This window comes from Ciona robusta, chromosome 1 (genome assembly GCF_009617815.1).
Source record: "Ciona robusta chromosome 1, ASM961781v2".
Lineage (NCBI taxonomy): Eukaryota > Metazoa > Chordata > Ascidiacea > Phlebobranchia > Cionidae > Ciona > Ciona robusta.
The window spans coordinates 15,595,800-15,609,872 of record NC_143235.1 but is presented as its reverse complement, the minus strand read 5'-3'; the positions used below and the strand labels follow the sequence as shown (position 1 = coordinate 15,609,872).

The window sequence follows — 14,073 nt, the reverse complement described above, 5'->3', positions numbered from 1 at the left end:
AATAATGTAAGTTTATATTTATTATTATATAACACAATACTGGGTGATTATAAAATGCGAAAATAATATTACAATTCATAATGTTTGTTCAAATACAACGTTCCAACTTGTCGTTGCGAGCCCAATGTTTCCGCCCACGCACCAACACACATGGCGTATTGGTCGGGTGCTAGTGTGACATCACAACCACGTTTATGATATATATGCATAAGGTCGGCATCAACAATAGACATCACATTTATGTGGGGGTCGCTGATCATCTTCTTGAATAAATCGACGTCCTCTCCCCCCCAACCCTTGATATCCAACCTGGGGTGAAGATTATTATAAACTAAGCTACGATAACATAAACTTAACATAAATGTTTCCTTCGATTACAGGATTATACCAACAGTTACATAAATTATAACAAGATGTCCCAGGCGTTCATGGATGGTGGATTTCTTTCACTTCCTATAACCATGGGTTGCAATTCGTCAATTACGTGTCAACATATTTATATCTTCAATTAGCAAAGATCAAATTAATTGAAACAACCAAGAGAATGGAATAAAACTACAAACTTTATTTTTTCTAAACTTATATGAATAAATTAACACTCTAATGGTTAAAACGAATTGTGATGTAATAACAAATCACCTGAAACCTCCAACTTTAAGATAATCACTTTTATACATGGCAGCCACACCAAATGCATAATAAATCCAGAATCCAGTTTGTTTATTGATTTGCATGGGGTCTTCAACATCTTGTACCAACTCCATGTCCACCGTTGATGCGTGTTTCATCACGTCGCTGTCGTACTAGGGGTTGATGGGTATAACGTGTTTAATGTTTGTTCCAAACCAGCTGATGGGTTCGAGCAATTATTAAGTGTCTTGGCCAAGAACGCCCACAATGGTGGCAGCATCGAGCTTTGAACCCATCACCCCCTGGGTTAGAGGCAGGCGCGTCAACCATTGTTCCGAAGCCACAGACACTTGACATACAAGTATATATACCGGAAACAATTATAATACCGTTTGTGAATAATCCAAGTTCACAAAGTTACAAGTTATTTGGTGATGACCAATAGATAGTAACAACATGAGTGTATGGTCTGCATCCAGGTTTCAGTATCTCATATAGCCATACGCCATGTTACAACCCCAACAAACAAAAGCATCATATACATTGCACCCGCACCCACCTGCGAAAACATGATGGGAAAGATGGCCCTCTCATGTTGTACCACATTCCTACGAACCCGACCCAAGAAATCTCCTCCAATCTTCAGATCGACGTCGAGAAACAAAACTATTTCATCGTCGTTGCACTGTGTGTGGGGGGGGTTGTTATGCTGTTGTTGCTACCACATGTATATTAGAGCTTGTAGTAAAACATTTTAGTTTCATTGGATCTGATTATTTCTCCCGGACTGACTGATAAGAACAAATATATTTTATACAAAATAACACGATATATAGATATATTATATATTAGCATAAGACCTGCATCACCCCCGCATGCAACCCAACAGCTCGGTTGAATTCACCCTTTGTGAAAATATATTCAATCATTGCTCTCTTGTTTCGAGCACGGAACCTGCGGTGTAAAAGTTGTTTAAACTAAATAAATATAAAAGAAACTGCCAAGAACGTTTGAATAAGGAGGTTAAGTGGGAACATATTGGTAGCAGCATCAAGCCTTGAACTCAGCACCCCCCAAGCTATCGGTATCCACCCCACAGGGATCAACTTTGCCACCAGATCGGCAGAGATTATTAGATTTTAGAGTTTCAGATTTACAATAAGCCTGGCAACAACATATAAATAACTTGTTGCTGTGATTTTGTGATAAACATCATATACATATAACTTATTATTCAAGACATCGTGATAAGCTACCTTACTGGCAACCCCCCCCCTCCCCGCCCCGGGGCCCCTCCATGCCTCACCCATTCACTTACTTGTCCAAGACATCCGTGATATGCGATACAGAATCCTCGTATTTGACCTCATGCTCATCGTCGGGTTGGAAAATAACGAAGATAATCCTCACAGGCCCCGACGACGGTGAACTTAACACGCTGCCCTCGTATCGCGATAAAAAGTTGTTGAACCTCTCGCTCACCTGGAGTAACATGGTTGTTGAAATAAGGTGACCATACGTATGTGTGTGCGTTGACTCCACAACATTGTGATTGTGGTTTCAATACAAACATCAAACAGGACAAACAAACCTGGGGTGGACAGGCCGATTTTTACACTGTATTAATCAGTTAACATTACAACCAATACCTCAGTTTTAAGCTCGTTACCTTTGAAATTGGTGAAATAATATTTATGATCTCCCTGTTGGTCACATGATCAACCGATACCAACTTAGGTTTCCCGGCAATGTACGGTCGGTTCATCTCAACCACTGTGCGGGCCGCGTCGGGGGCCTGTATGAGGGTAGGGGGGTTATAACGGGGTGTGGGGGTAGGGGGGTTATAACGTGGTGTGGGGGCCTGTAATGGGAGTAGGGGAGTTATAAAGGGGTATGGGGGCAGGGGGGTTATAACGGTGTATCGGGCGCATGAAATGGGGGGTAGGGGGGTTATAACGTGGTGTGGGGGCCTGTAATGGGAGTAGGGGGTTATAACGGTGTATCGGGCGCATGAAATGGGGGGTAGGGGGGTTATGTAATGAGGAGGAACATGGAACTTGTGTGATGGCTAATATTATGAAAGAGATTTTATGTACAGACATTAAAGGGGGATGGGTTAAGAACATGTTTCAATGTCTGTACATCTGCTTTGTGTGTCGCTAAAGTAAAGTTTTAACATATAGTTCCCTCCTTCCTGTATACAAACCTTATAATTACATTGATATTATTACCTCATAATTAACAATATACGTCGTTCCGTGAAAAGCGTCGACTCGTTGAAATATTTCCTTCATTTGAATCGATGACTCAGCACCTGATGATGTCATAATAAACAACAATACATCATTATGACATCATAACATGAGCATTTAATCAGCATGGGTGAAAAAGTCAAGGTACCCATCTGTACCCACAAACAACGCAGGTGAAGTAACTTGAGGATAAACAACAACATGGGTTAAAGCAATGCAATGATTGGCCTATTTATACGATTGATTAAGTGACAACGAGCTACATGCTTGTAAAACTGATGGTTGCTCTGGCATTAAAATTGTACCTTTGCATCATACTCAGACAATACACCATTATGACATCACAATAACAATATACCATTATGACATCACACCCCACCATTCTTAATAGCGATATGTTTAGCTTGTTGTTCCGCTTGATTAACTTCCACCCTCCACATCCCATTCAGCCCCACCCGGGGTTCCTGGTTAATCATCTCATACTGGTGTTTATGGGTCAACATTCGCCAACGGTTCGTTAAATCCTCGCTGTGGGCGAGTGGCTTGTATTTGTACGTTCTGTAAACAATATCTGTGTGAGTTGTTTATGTGGAAACGATATTTACGATGCAACGGATGTTTCATACACCTCGTGCCAGCTGAACAGTTATGTAAATGATGTAAGTAACTTTGTGGGTAATTGTTTTTATGTATGTCTGATAACTTTTTGCCCACGGATGCCCACAGTGGTAGCAGCACCAGGCCTTGAACTCCTAACCTCCAGTTCCAGCAATCACTTCATCTAAACACCACCACCCACCTGTAATAACTCTCCGATATTTTAATATTTTGTTGCTGTTGGGATTGCACGTCAACGACGCCGTTGCACGGTGGACACACGGGGGCCAAGTGGTCACATGAGCAATGCTCCTCGTATAATTGGACGTTCAGTTCTGTGAGATTTGTTTGTTTGTTTAACTTAAGCATAAGTGGCAACTTTATAAACACAGGGTGGCAGGGATAGTTAGACACACAATCCTGTTAAACAAATCTAACTTATTGGTTGCAATGTTTACTGATTAATGCAGTGTAAGATATTCGAGGGTTGTTTTGCCCACCCTGCCACCCCAGGTTTGGCGCCTGTGATTGACAAGACACTCAATATCAGAATTACAATTTAGTAAAATTTTAAAATGAAAAATGATTAAAGTTGATTGTCAGAATTTGAACAATGTTTCCAACTATTATACATTTCATCATTTAGTTAAATCACTTGTTCTGATTATACATTGGGTTTCAATACTTTTATATAATATTCAACAACGAACCTCCTCGTTTGAATGCTTTGTCCATTTCTTCGGTCCAAAAGTGGCCGAGCACAAACCAACCGACACAAAACGAGAAAATAAATTGAACATTTTGTGAATTTCTAATTTGTTTTAACGCCGACATGTTTCTACTAAGCTGGGAATTAATTATAAATCACAATGTTACGAAACATTGAGGAAAATTAATTTCACATATTACGATTGAGGGAATAACTTGGACGGGAATATCACAATGTTACGATGGATTGCATAAAATATAAATTTGAAGAAAATATAATTAAATGAATTATGAAACTGCAACCAACAAGTGAAGCACTAATATGATGATGATCCTAAATAAACAATGATAGCTTGGGCATTTTAACCAGAAGAGTGACCAGGATCATTAGAAATACAACCAACTTTAGTTCTCTGCTCAAACAATTATTAATACACAGTTTGTGAGCGTTTTTGGTAAATGTTCCCAATGTACTTGCAATTGTAGTTTTATAAAAGAACCACTATGATTATTATGACATCATACCAAACATTATGACATTAAACTTTCCCCCACTCCAGCCATTGCTCCCAACCCCCAGGAAAATGTTTACATCGTTTAAACCCAAGTTCTTGTGCGGAATACAACGCAGCTGTGCTCCTCATCCCCCCCAAACAATAGAAAGCCATCTTGTCATTTTTCCCCGGCTTATTTATCCCGAATTTCAACTTAAACTTGTCATCTGGCAGATTTAAAGCACCAACTACTTCATCGTACGGAATATTCAGCCAAACTTTCGAAGATATTTTCCCTTCTTCGATTTCCTTAGGGGTTCTTACGTCAATGATGACGTAATCATCTTTCTTGAGTGCGGCGACGAAATCGTCATCACTGATGACGTATGCAGGCGTATAATCTACGTCAGGGAGACCCGAGAAGGTCCTTACCCATAATCTTACACCCGGGGTTACTGGTTTGTATTTATACACGCAAACGCGACGAACGCGATTTCCCGTTTGTTTATGAAGACCTTTTCTAAATAGTGACGTCACTAATCGCGACATTTTTTACGTCATAAAGCATAACAAACGTTTCATACACAGTTGCGACGCCTGCCGCCATTTTAAAGAACATGTTCCCGACAGTGTTCACGAAAATAGCATTGAACCAAAGAGATGGGTTAATCACCCTGATTGAACCAATTGAACTTTCATTTAAAAACTGTTTCGAAATCAACTTATTTTTAAAATTCATTTGTGATTCTTATATTACTTTTACACCGGAATGTCACAATTTTTATATTTTTTGCAATCCCTGCATGATTTCACATTTTATCGCAGACTAATGTTTGCTGAAGGTTCTTGACCAATATTTGAACACGTTCCTACCAGGTTGTTTCGGCCTTGCAGCTTAGTTGGGTTTAGTTAGAATTTGTAAGTTTTGGAAATATAAATATGAGTTCCTCGGTTATTTTACGAGTTTTAGCGGCCTCGGTCCGAATCGCCGACAAATCTGCGTCCCTCGTCCGTGAGATTATGTCGTCGGGCGAACTTGGGATCGTGGACAAGGTAATTTATTATTCTGTTGATAATTCCGTCACAATATCGTCGTTTATAACAGGGCGGACAGAAAAACCTCCAAACGAAAGCGGACACGTCTGTTGAGAAACTCATCCGAGCGTCCCTACTCTCGTTGTTTCCCAAACTCAACGTCATCGGGGAGGAAGACGAAGCGTTGGACGCGACTGCTGACGCAAAAGCTGGTTTTGATGATGACGTATTAAATAAATCGTCACCGCCTGAGTATTCCAAACTCACAGAAGACCAGGTGTGACGTCATATACATAAATACTTAAACATACTAAGCAACATGTTTTCATGCACAATTTCTTTCAATTACATTTTAATTAGTTTCAACTACAACTCACTGAGTTTATCTTATGTTCGGTTTAGCAACCACACTTTTATTTGACACTCAAGTATTTTTACCTTTAACGTGTTTTAACGAAATTGTCTTCTCTTTGTTGTTTTAATTAATTTGATCTTCGCTATCGTATTCGAAGAACATCTAATACTTTACATGATCTTTATGTTAAATTATTCCGCAGATAGTTGTTTGGGTGGATCCACTAGATGGCACTGCTGAGTTCACTGAAGGTAAAAATTATTAAAAGTTTGAAATTTTAAATGATTTCCACAACTATATCATCATGTTTGCAGTTTCCATTGTAAAATACTTCTGCAAATATATGTTTATGTATGCTCTTACAATATAAACGTTTCCAACATCCAGGTTTGTTGGATCATGTGACCATATTAATCGGGTTTGCCGTGAATGGTGAAGCGATAGGCGGCGTAATCAACCAACCTTTCTATAACTACCAAGCTGGATCACAGGTTAATTATTATTTAGGTTTAATATTAACTTTGTTGATAATTAATTGGGGTTGTGATGTCATAGTATGTACAATGGCTCAGAGGTCGTCTCTATCTTAGAGGGCATGGGTTCGAGGCTTAACGCTGCTACCATTGTGGGTGTATGTGTCATTGGGCAAGACATTGAAAATAAAAACACCCATGTTGTTACAACTGTCAATGCCACGCGAGGATAAATAAATTACATTCATTCACAATCTTATATAGTTTCCTAATCTATTGTTGATTATAATTATGTTTATGATGTCACAGGCGAAACTAGGTCGTACGATCTGGGGGTTGGTGGGGTTAGGTGCGTTCGGGTGGAACCGTAGCGAGCCCCCAACGGGACGAAGGATTCTTATCACCACGAGGTCACACTCCAACGAACTTGTCAACTTATGTTTATCAAGTATGTCGCCCACTGCTGTAGAGAGGCAAGGAGGGGCTGGGAATAAGGTGGGTTGGACCAATAGGTAATGGGTTCAAGGCTCGACGCTGATACCATTGTGGGCGCTTGTGTCCTTGGGCAAAACACTTTATGGCAATTGCTCCAACCCAGTGGTCACTAATGGTGTATGAAACATAACACCTGTATTATAATGACTGGTGTTTAGGATAAACAACTTACAAACAGTTGATGTTACTCCCCCTTCCTTTTAGGCATTGCGAGTAATTGAAGGGGAGGCCGACGCTTACGTGTTTGCGTCACCGGGGTGTAAGAAGTGGGACACGTGCGCACCAGAAGCAATCCTACGAGCCGTCGGTGGCCAACTAACTGATGTGCACGGTATGTGGGTTTGTTCGTCTTCAAATTATATCTTAATAACAAATTAACTCATCGCGAGTTTAGGGTTTTGTGCAACAGCCACACTTTTAACTGAATTTTTCAATAATTTTACCCACATCGTGTTTTAACGACCATTGTTGCTAATCCACCCAGCCCTAATATTACGAATTTTTACAATTATGCTTCCGCAGGTTCAAAGATACGATATGACAAAGACATTAAGTTCCCGAACACCGGTGGCGTCATCGCTACTTATCGTGACCATCAAACTATCATCAACCTCGTGCCACAGAAAGTACGCGATGAACTGAAGTCATAAATATGTGGTGGCAACAAACATGGGGGGGTCGGGGTGGGCAAGCACCCCCAAGCCGCTTCAGTTAATTGTACACCAGTGTCGCCACCCTCCTAATAAAGGCTTGATTTCTATAATTATTTGTGCAATCTAATTTATGCAGTCAATTGTTGCAAATGATTCAATAATAAACATTATAAACGCACAAATATATTTCAAACATCAATAAAATATAAAAAGCAATGTTAGTATTATGCCGCACATAACATGGTATTGTTAGAGCATTGTCACTTGTGACACCATCATTGTGATTTGTGACATCATCATAGGGCATTGTGACATCATCATGGGTCATTGTGACATCATCATAGGGCATTGTGACATCATCATGGGTCATTGTGACATCATCATGGGTCATTGTGACATCATCATGGGTCATTATGACTTCATCATGGGTTATTATGGTGTGATTGTTGCATCATGGGTCATTGTGACATCATCATGGGTCATTATGACATATATTTAAACTTGTAACAATCCACCTCCTTCCCCTTGTGCTTAGTAAAGAATGTTGGTTGGTGCGACGCCCCCGACACGCCCCTCCAAGATTCCAACTTGCGTTGTTCCTCTTCCAATCCTTCTTTGTACTTGGTGGCCGTTGTTACGTCGTGTTTACGCAAAGCTTCCGTTACGTTTCTCCACAAACGCCTGTCAATACAATATCAATGGTGGTTTATGGAACAGAGGATATGGGGTTCAAGGCTCGATGTTGCTACCATTGTGGATGCGGTCGCTTAAAAGTAAACGACTGTTGTTTCCCCGCCACACGAGGATAAATAAGTTTAAACACAATATCAACAAAGGGGAATCACCTTGATTCGGTTGGGAATTGAACGTCAAGGGGTTGTACCCGTTTAGTTGTGGCAACCAACGTTGTCGCCTCAATCACTTCAACACCCTCTTCACCTGCGTCGGGGTTCTACATACAAACAACATTTAATATAAACATGTTTATCAGGAAACTTAAACAATATTTATTTATTATTGGATTATGGGGAGTACGATAGCGAAGATCAAATTATTTAAAACGATAGAGAAAAGGAAAATAGCAGAAAAATCGTTCCCATCAACCCACCATCGTATATTTGAAACTAAGCTCTCCGTTCCATTTCCCTTGCACGCGACACGTAACCACACCCGTGCCATCTTTCACTTCCGCTGTCACTCTGTAATATATGGTTGGTCGGTAAGGTGAATATAAAGATGGGATTTTGTTGTACTGTAATCAAAATGTTTGTGTGCCATGCAACACACCGGCTAGAAGTAGAAAATACTAAACAAGATGATGTATCTATTATTACACCATTCCTGGTATCAACAACAGCTACATCCGCACCTGTGTGGTTGCCCCCCATAAGCAGGCTTGGTATGAAACGTAATATTTGCGACCATTCCCGTTCCTTCGCATACGATGGTGCATCTTCCCCCCAACTCTGACCACGGTACTGTGAGTATGGATCGTGCGAATGCAGATGGGTACGTCATCGTGTACACCTCGTTGTGGGGGGTGAGGGTCAGATTACCTGGGTGTAGGGGGTTGTAATATAAAGCTGGCACAGTGGTAGATCTGGGTGTACGTGTTCAAGGCTCGTCATTGCTACTATTGTGGGCTTGTCTTTCACATTTAAAGGTGATTATTTATAACTCATAAAGTTCCTCACACACAAGTATAAGTTACAAAAACCTGATCACCCACCTTCCCCCACGTTCATCACGCCAACCGACATATTCATGAACTTCGATCTCGTCCAAATACTCGACTCCAATTTAATTCCTTTATCGGGGCAGCTCATGAAGAAGGCGGAAATAGGGGGGTGGTGGGAAACCTGGGGTGGGGGTTAAGGTGTTTTTACTTGTATTCAATTTTAAGTCATAAAATATAAACTAATATGTTTCTTCAGTAAGATCAGAAACTTTTTTGGTGGAGTTTGAAATGTTTGAGGAGATATTCTGCTACAGATGTTTCGTAACAGCGAGTACCAACATGTAACCGTTGTTGGTAAAATATAAAATATGCTGTTTTTATTTTAGGAGTAACTGTGTTATAACGTTATCGAAGAGATAAATAAAACTTAATAAAAGTAATTACATTAACTTCAATATACAGAATACACCGTACACCAACAACCAACCTGTTCGGCCACAAACTGCACCCTATGCTCTTCCCCGTCGACTATGGGATGATAACTACATTGGAATGTTTCACCCAGGATTGGGTTGTACGGTTTCTTGGCTGTTTGACCTGGAATATTAAGTGTAGGCGTAATTAGGGGGTGGTTGAGTTGGCATGTTACCCCTACTTTTGAAACATGGTTTACATAAAATTTTTAGCATTGTAGATTTTAGCATAAAGTTTTATATTTTACAACTATGAGTGAAAAAAAACAATATTGAATTTGTTAGAAAACAAATGTTGTAGTTACTCATCATTACAGTTGAAACCCCCCACTCACCTCTCCTCCCCGATTGAAACGATGTGAGATAAAATTTCAACACACGATGCATTCTCTCCACAGGGGAATCCCCATCACATATATCAAGCAACATATGGGTGCAAGCCCCAAAGTCCGAATACATTTCCAACAAACTACGTTTCTCCAATATAAAAGTGGGGAGAGTAACCTGGGGTGGAAACCAAGTGGTCACGATGGTTAGAAGATACGGGTTCAAAGCCACATAAAACAATCACCCACGTAGCCACATACAACACACATATTCGTTCATATATTCAACACCCACCTTAGTAAGGTCCATCCCAAGTTTAAGTTGTGACAAAAGGTGCATTATAACATTTCTATGTTCGTCCACAGCTCCTAACCCCTCGTCGGGTTCGACATAGACATCTTCAACCTCGAGGGCGGGATCCGCTAGGGGGGGTTGCTGAGGGGGTAATATTATGTTATATAATCAGGGGTGTGTGTAAAAAGATTTTTGCAGGTTTAAGGGGCTGGGTTTAATACCTCGTGTGCGTTCTTCGTCTGCTGCATTGTGATGTCATAATCTTTATCGTCACTCGGTTGGATTGCATCTGTCTTCGGATTAACCCATGATATTTCAGCATCTATGATGTCATAATAACAAGTGTGATGTCATAATAACAATGTATGATGTCATAATAACCATGTATGACATCATAACACTTACCATGAGGTAAAGCTGATATTAAATATTGATGATATTTATGTAGGATATGATGACACGTCGTTAACGCTTGTATCGTTGCGTTCGAAGTAGCTTTAAGGAGAAGTACATCCCGATCGAGTGACATGGGACCATTGAGATCAAACATGGCCGGCGTATTCACCAACCCAGCATGGTAGTTGTCAACACTGATGATTGACTGCAAAGAATGGAATATATATTGTTGAATACCACATGTAATACAATGTGTGAAGGAATGGGGTAAATAAGTTTCATTCAAAGGTGCGGCAACATATTTGTTGACGATGTTGACATAAAATAAACTTCAGATTTTAGTTCGGCACTTAAATTTGTAAATCTGATATTAGGTAAAAGACGAAGCTGATGGCTCGTCTGGTTTATATTCGTACAAAAAGGGGTTATCGTCGTTGTTTATCAGTGATGACATCACATATTATGACATCACACATACCTCACGAGCGTCTTGCAATTGTTTCAAATCCGATGAATTGAAATATCGTTTTGTTGCCGTGGGGACCTCACCCACATTACGGGTGAGCGACCCCCGACTCAACGCACGACCCCTACTTGGGGGGGAATCCCCAGGTTCAGGGTGGGGTCGTGGGGTGGTCGCGGGTGGTTGGTTTGAGGATAATTGTTGCACGTGGTCTGTGGGGATGATAAAAATAAGTTTGAGACAACGCCATTGTTTGTGGGTACGGCTACACTTGGACGTTTTTAGCATGCTTGCATCAGGTTTTGGGTTCAAGGCTCGTCACTGCTACCATTGTGGGCATACGTGTCCTTGGGCAAGACATTTAACGGCAATTGCTCCAACTCACTGGTCACTAATGGGTTGTCAGCCATACAGAAAAATAACAACAAGAACAATTACACCAACAACAAGAACAACACTGTTATCAAGAATGTCATTAATAACAAATTAACCATAATTAACATTAACAACAACATCCAACAATAATACCTTTGATATAATGTTCCGTCAACAACCAATGTGCTGAATAATCATCAAAAATTAACAAACAAAATAATTGCAATTGATTAAATAACCTTTAATTTTATTGATGTTGTTACTTATGTTTGAAACGACCGAGCGAGTTCGAGGCTTAGTGGCCAGCGGAGGGTGCTCTTGAGCAATCTGCGACGTGTAATGTTCGGACACGGCGCGTAACCGAGTAATCCATTCCTGTCGACCCTTCACATCAGCGGCTGTGTAGATGGGAAAGGATATTAAATCAATGCATCATGTAGCAACAAGTCATATGCTTAACACTGAGGGGGCTGGGTGCTTCTATTCAATGTGTTAGGCGTAATATCAGGGGTGCCTGGGTGACATGTAACTCCAATATTTGAAACGAAGGTCACATTATGAGTTTTAGGCTTGTATTTGTCACATTAATCAATGAGGTTTTCTATGTTTAAAAAATACCACCCTAGGTTTTTACTCACCTGAATTCAAACCACAACTCCCCACAAACTCAAGATCAAGTGTGATACAACATATACTATACACAACCCACCCACCTTTCAATTTATAAACTTCACCACTTGATGAATTCACGGAGAAAGCTAACGAATCCTCGCTGCTTGGTGCTATCACTGCTCCATCCAGTGGTAACGAACCACGCGGCCGATAATTTGACCCGAAAGCCTCGGACTCGCTCACGTGGTAATCGAGGAACCCGTTCTGTGGGTTTAGGATGAAATACCTGGATGGCATGTTTGTTAGTTTCCAATAAAGATCTTATACATACTGGTTTATTACACATTATTTGGGACACAATGTAAATATGTTATTTTATCTCATCAAATACGAGAGCGAAGACTAAAACAACAAAGTGAGGAGATAGCAGCAAAACATAACATTTCGCACGACTCATATAAAATTAAACAACTTTATTTTAATATAAACATGTTTTAACAATAGTCACTAACATAATTATTGAAATAAATAGAAATTATGTTGTATATATAAATTACATCTATTATCAATACTTTTAAATGTTTTATCACCCCATCTACAATAACCACAATAGACCACCCACCTAGTCTGCCACCCCTTCACCACGTTCGTATATTTGCTCAGTTTTCCCTGATACTGAACCAACCCTTCCATACCTGTCCACTATAATCTAAAAACAAACAACGGAAATAATATCGTTGGGTGATTGAAATAAGGAATAAGCAGCAAGTAGTCGACTTTTAACTTTAATAGTGGAAATAATGTCGTTTATATTTGACACAAATTAAAAAGAGACAACAAAAAATGTTACAATTATTTTTATAATAATTCAATTTAATTGTAAAATGTGTATGTAATTTAAGCAAAACACAAATCTGTTGCAATGTTTATAAAAAGCCATATCTGGTCCCAAAGTCCATATCTGATCCCAATCTTCATCCATATATGATCCCAAAGTTGATATCTGGTCCCACTATTACATCCCAGGTCTTGGCCCCATCATCATGACTTGTCCACCACCCATCATGGCCGGGGGTACGGGTCGCATGGGTAACATACCCCCCATACCCATGGGTCGCACGGGCATCATTGGCATCATCGGCATCGGACCCCGGGGCCCCATCATCATACCATTAGGGGGTAACCCACCAAAGTTACCCATCTTCCCCTTCTGGAACGCTTGGGTCGTTTTATCAATAAGTTCTTGCGCTTGTTCCTCCATCCACGTTTGGTAATACATCTTCACGTTATCTTTATGTTTCCTTCCCGAACAATGCGTTTTCCTCACAGAAGGGGAATCATGGGTAAGGTAAGTGTCGCAATAATCACAGAAATATTTCGGCATATTTAAGATTAATGTAAACAATCTACAAGTCTACAACAACATTTAACTTCAAATTTGTAAAATATAAAATAGCTTCTCTGGTAAAACTAGGTAATTTTATTTCAGCAAATTCCTACCAGCCATGACACCACCCGGGCAACAAAATGATCTTTATAATATAACAGGGAACAACACTCTCAACACCAACAACGTGTATCTTTATACTACGAAGTGTAGAATTATTTACCAAAACCAAATTCGGTAATAAATTTTAATTTACAGCCTTCTAAATAATAGTCAATTATAATAAAACAACAAAATAAACAAATAATCCAAAAACTACAAATCTGTCTCGCGTTAAAAATATGATCCACAAAAGCCGTCATTCTGACAAATTAAA

At 39.9% G+C, this 14,073-nt stretch overlaps 5 protein-coding genes across 9 annotated transcripts; 1 reads left to right on the top strand and 4 right to left on the bottom strand.

Moving 5' to 3' along the window:
• Positions 1 to 2: 2 nt before the first annotated feature.
• LOC149743740 (chondroitin sulfate synthase 3-like) lies at positions 3 to 4,326 on the bottom strand. 2 transcript variants are annotated; one of them, XM_089881580.1, is made up of 10 exons: positions 4,190 to 4,326; positions 3,682 to 3,814; positions 3,262 to 3,440; positions 2,862 to 2,944; positions 2,300 to 2,425; positions 1,949 to 2,112; positions 1,491 to 1,584; positions 1,190 to 1,315; positions 640 to 803; positions 3 to 309 (listed from the first exon to the last, which is right to left on the bottom strand). In XM_089881580.1, the coding sequence occupies exons 1-10, from the start codon at positions 4,311 to 4,313 to the stop codon at positions 69 to 71; spliced, it is 1,434 nt and encodes a 477-aa protein (XP_089737706.1). In that variant the 5' UTR covers positions 4,314 to 4,326; the 3' UTR covers positions 3 to 68. The 2 variants fall into 2 exon arrangements, with proteins under 2 accessions (XP_089737706.1, XP_089737715.1); XM_089881589.1 differs by lacking the exon at positions 3 to 309 and adding an exon at positions 342 to 453.
• LOC149743739 (thiosulfate sulfurtransferase/rhodanese-like domain-containing protein 3) lies at positions 4,326 to 5,380 on the bottom strand. Its single transcript, XM_089881804.1, has one exon. The coding sequence runs from the start codon at positions 5,228 to 5,230 to the stop codon at positions 4,727 to 4,729; it is 504 nt and encodes a 167-aa protein (XP_089737930.1). The 5' UTR covers positions 5,231 to 5,380; the 3' UTR covers positions 4,326 to 4,726.
• A 112-nt stretch (positions 5,381 to 5,492) lies between these two features.
• On the top strand, positions 5,493 to 7,874 carry LOC149743738 (3'(2'),5'-bisphosphate nucleotidase 1-like). The gene is made up of 7 exons (XM_089881730.1): positions 5,493 to 5,734; positions 5,787 to 5,993; positions 6,274 to 6,322; positions 6,459 to 6,562; positions 6,854 to 7,039; positions 7,244 to 7,370; positions 7,562 to 7,874. The coding sequence occupies exons 1-7, from the start codon at positions 5,621 to 5,623 to the stop codon at positions 7,687 to 7,689; spliced, it is 915 nt and encodes a 304-aa protein (XP_089737856.1). The 5' UTR covers positions 5,493 to 5,620; the 3' UTR covers positions 7,690 to 7,874.
• LOC149743737 (oxysterol-binding protein-related protein 11-like) lies at positions 7,856 to 13,149 on the bottom strand. Of its 4 annotated transcripts, none has more exons than XM_089881486.1 (15): positions 12,933 to 13,149; positions 12,412 to 12,596; positions 11,938 to 12,096; positions 11,852 to 11,884; positions 11,339 to 11,535; positions 10,870 to 11,065; positions 10,686 to 10,786; positions 10,465 to 10,605; positions 10,179 to 10,347; positions 9,858 to 9,967; positions 9,422 to 9,551; positions 9,062 to 9,248; positions 8,801 to 8,891; positions 8,538 to 8,644; positions 7,856 to 8,373 (listed from the first exon to the last, which is right to left on the bottom strand). In XM_089881486.1, exons 1-15 carry the CDS (start codon positions 13,001 to 13,003, stop codon positions 8,175 to 8,177), a joined length of 2,076 nt encoding a protein of 691 aa, XP_089737612.1. In that variant the 5' UTR covers positions 13,004 to 13,149; the 3' UTR covers positions 7,856 to 8,174. The 4 variants fall into 4 exon arrangements, with proteins under 4 accessions (XP_089737612.1, XP_089737618.1, XP_089737626.1 ...); XM_089881492.1 differs by having other exon boundaries at positions 11,962 to 12,096; XM_089881500.1 differs by lacking the exon at positions 11,852 to 11,884.
• Positions 13,019 to 13,784, bottom strand: LOC149743736 (U1 small nuclear ribonucleoprotein C). Its single transcript, XM_089881817.1, has one exon. It carries the CDS (start codon positions 13,692 to 13,694, stop codon positions 13,326 to 13,328), a length of 369 nt encoding a protein of 122 aa, XP_089737943.1. The 5' UTR covers positions 13,695 to 13,784; the 3' UTR covers positions 13,019 to 13,325.
• Between the last annotated feature and the right edge of the window lie 289 nt (positions 13,785 to 14,073).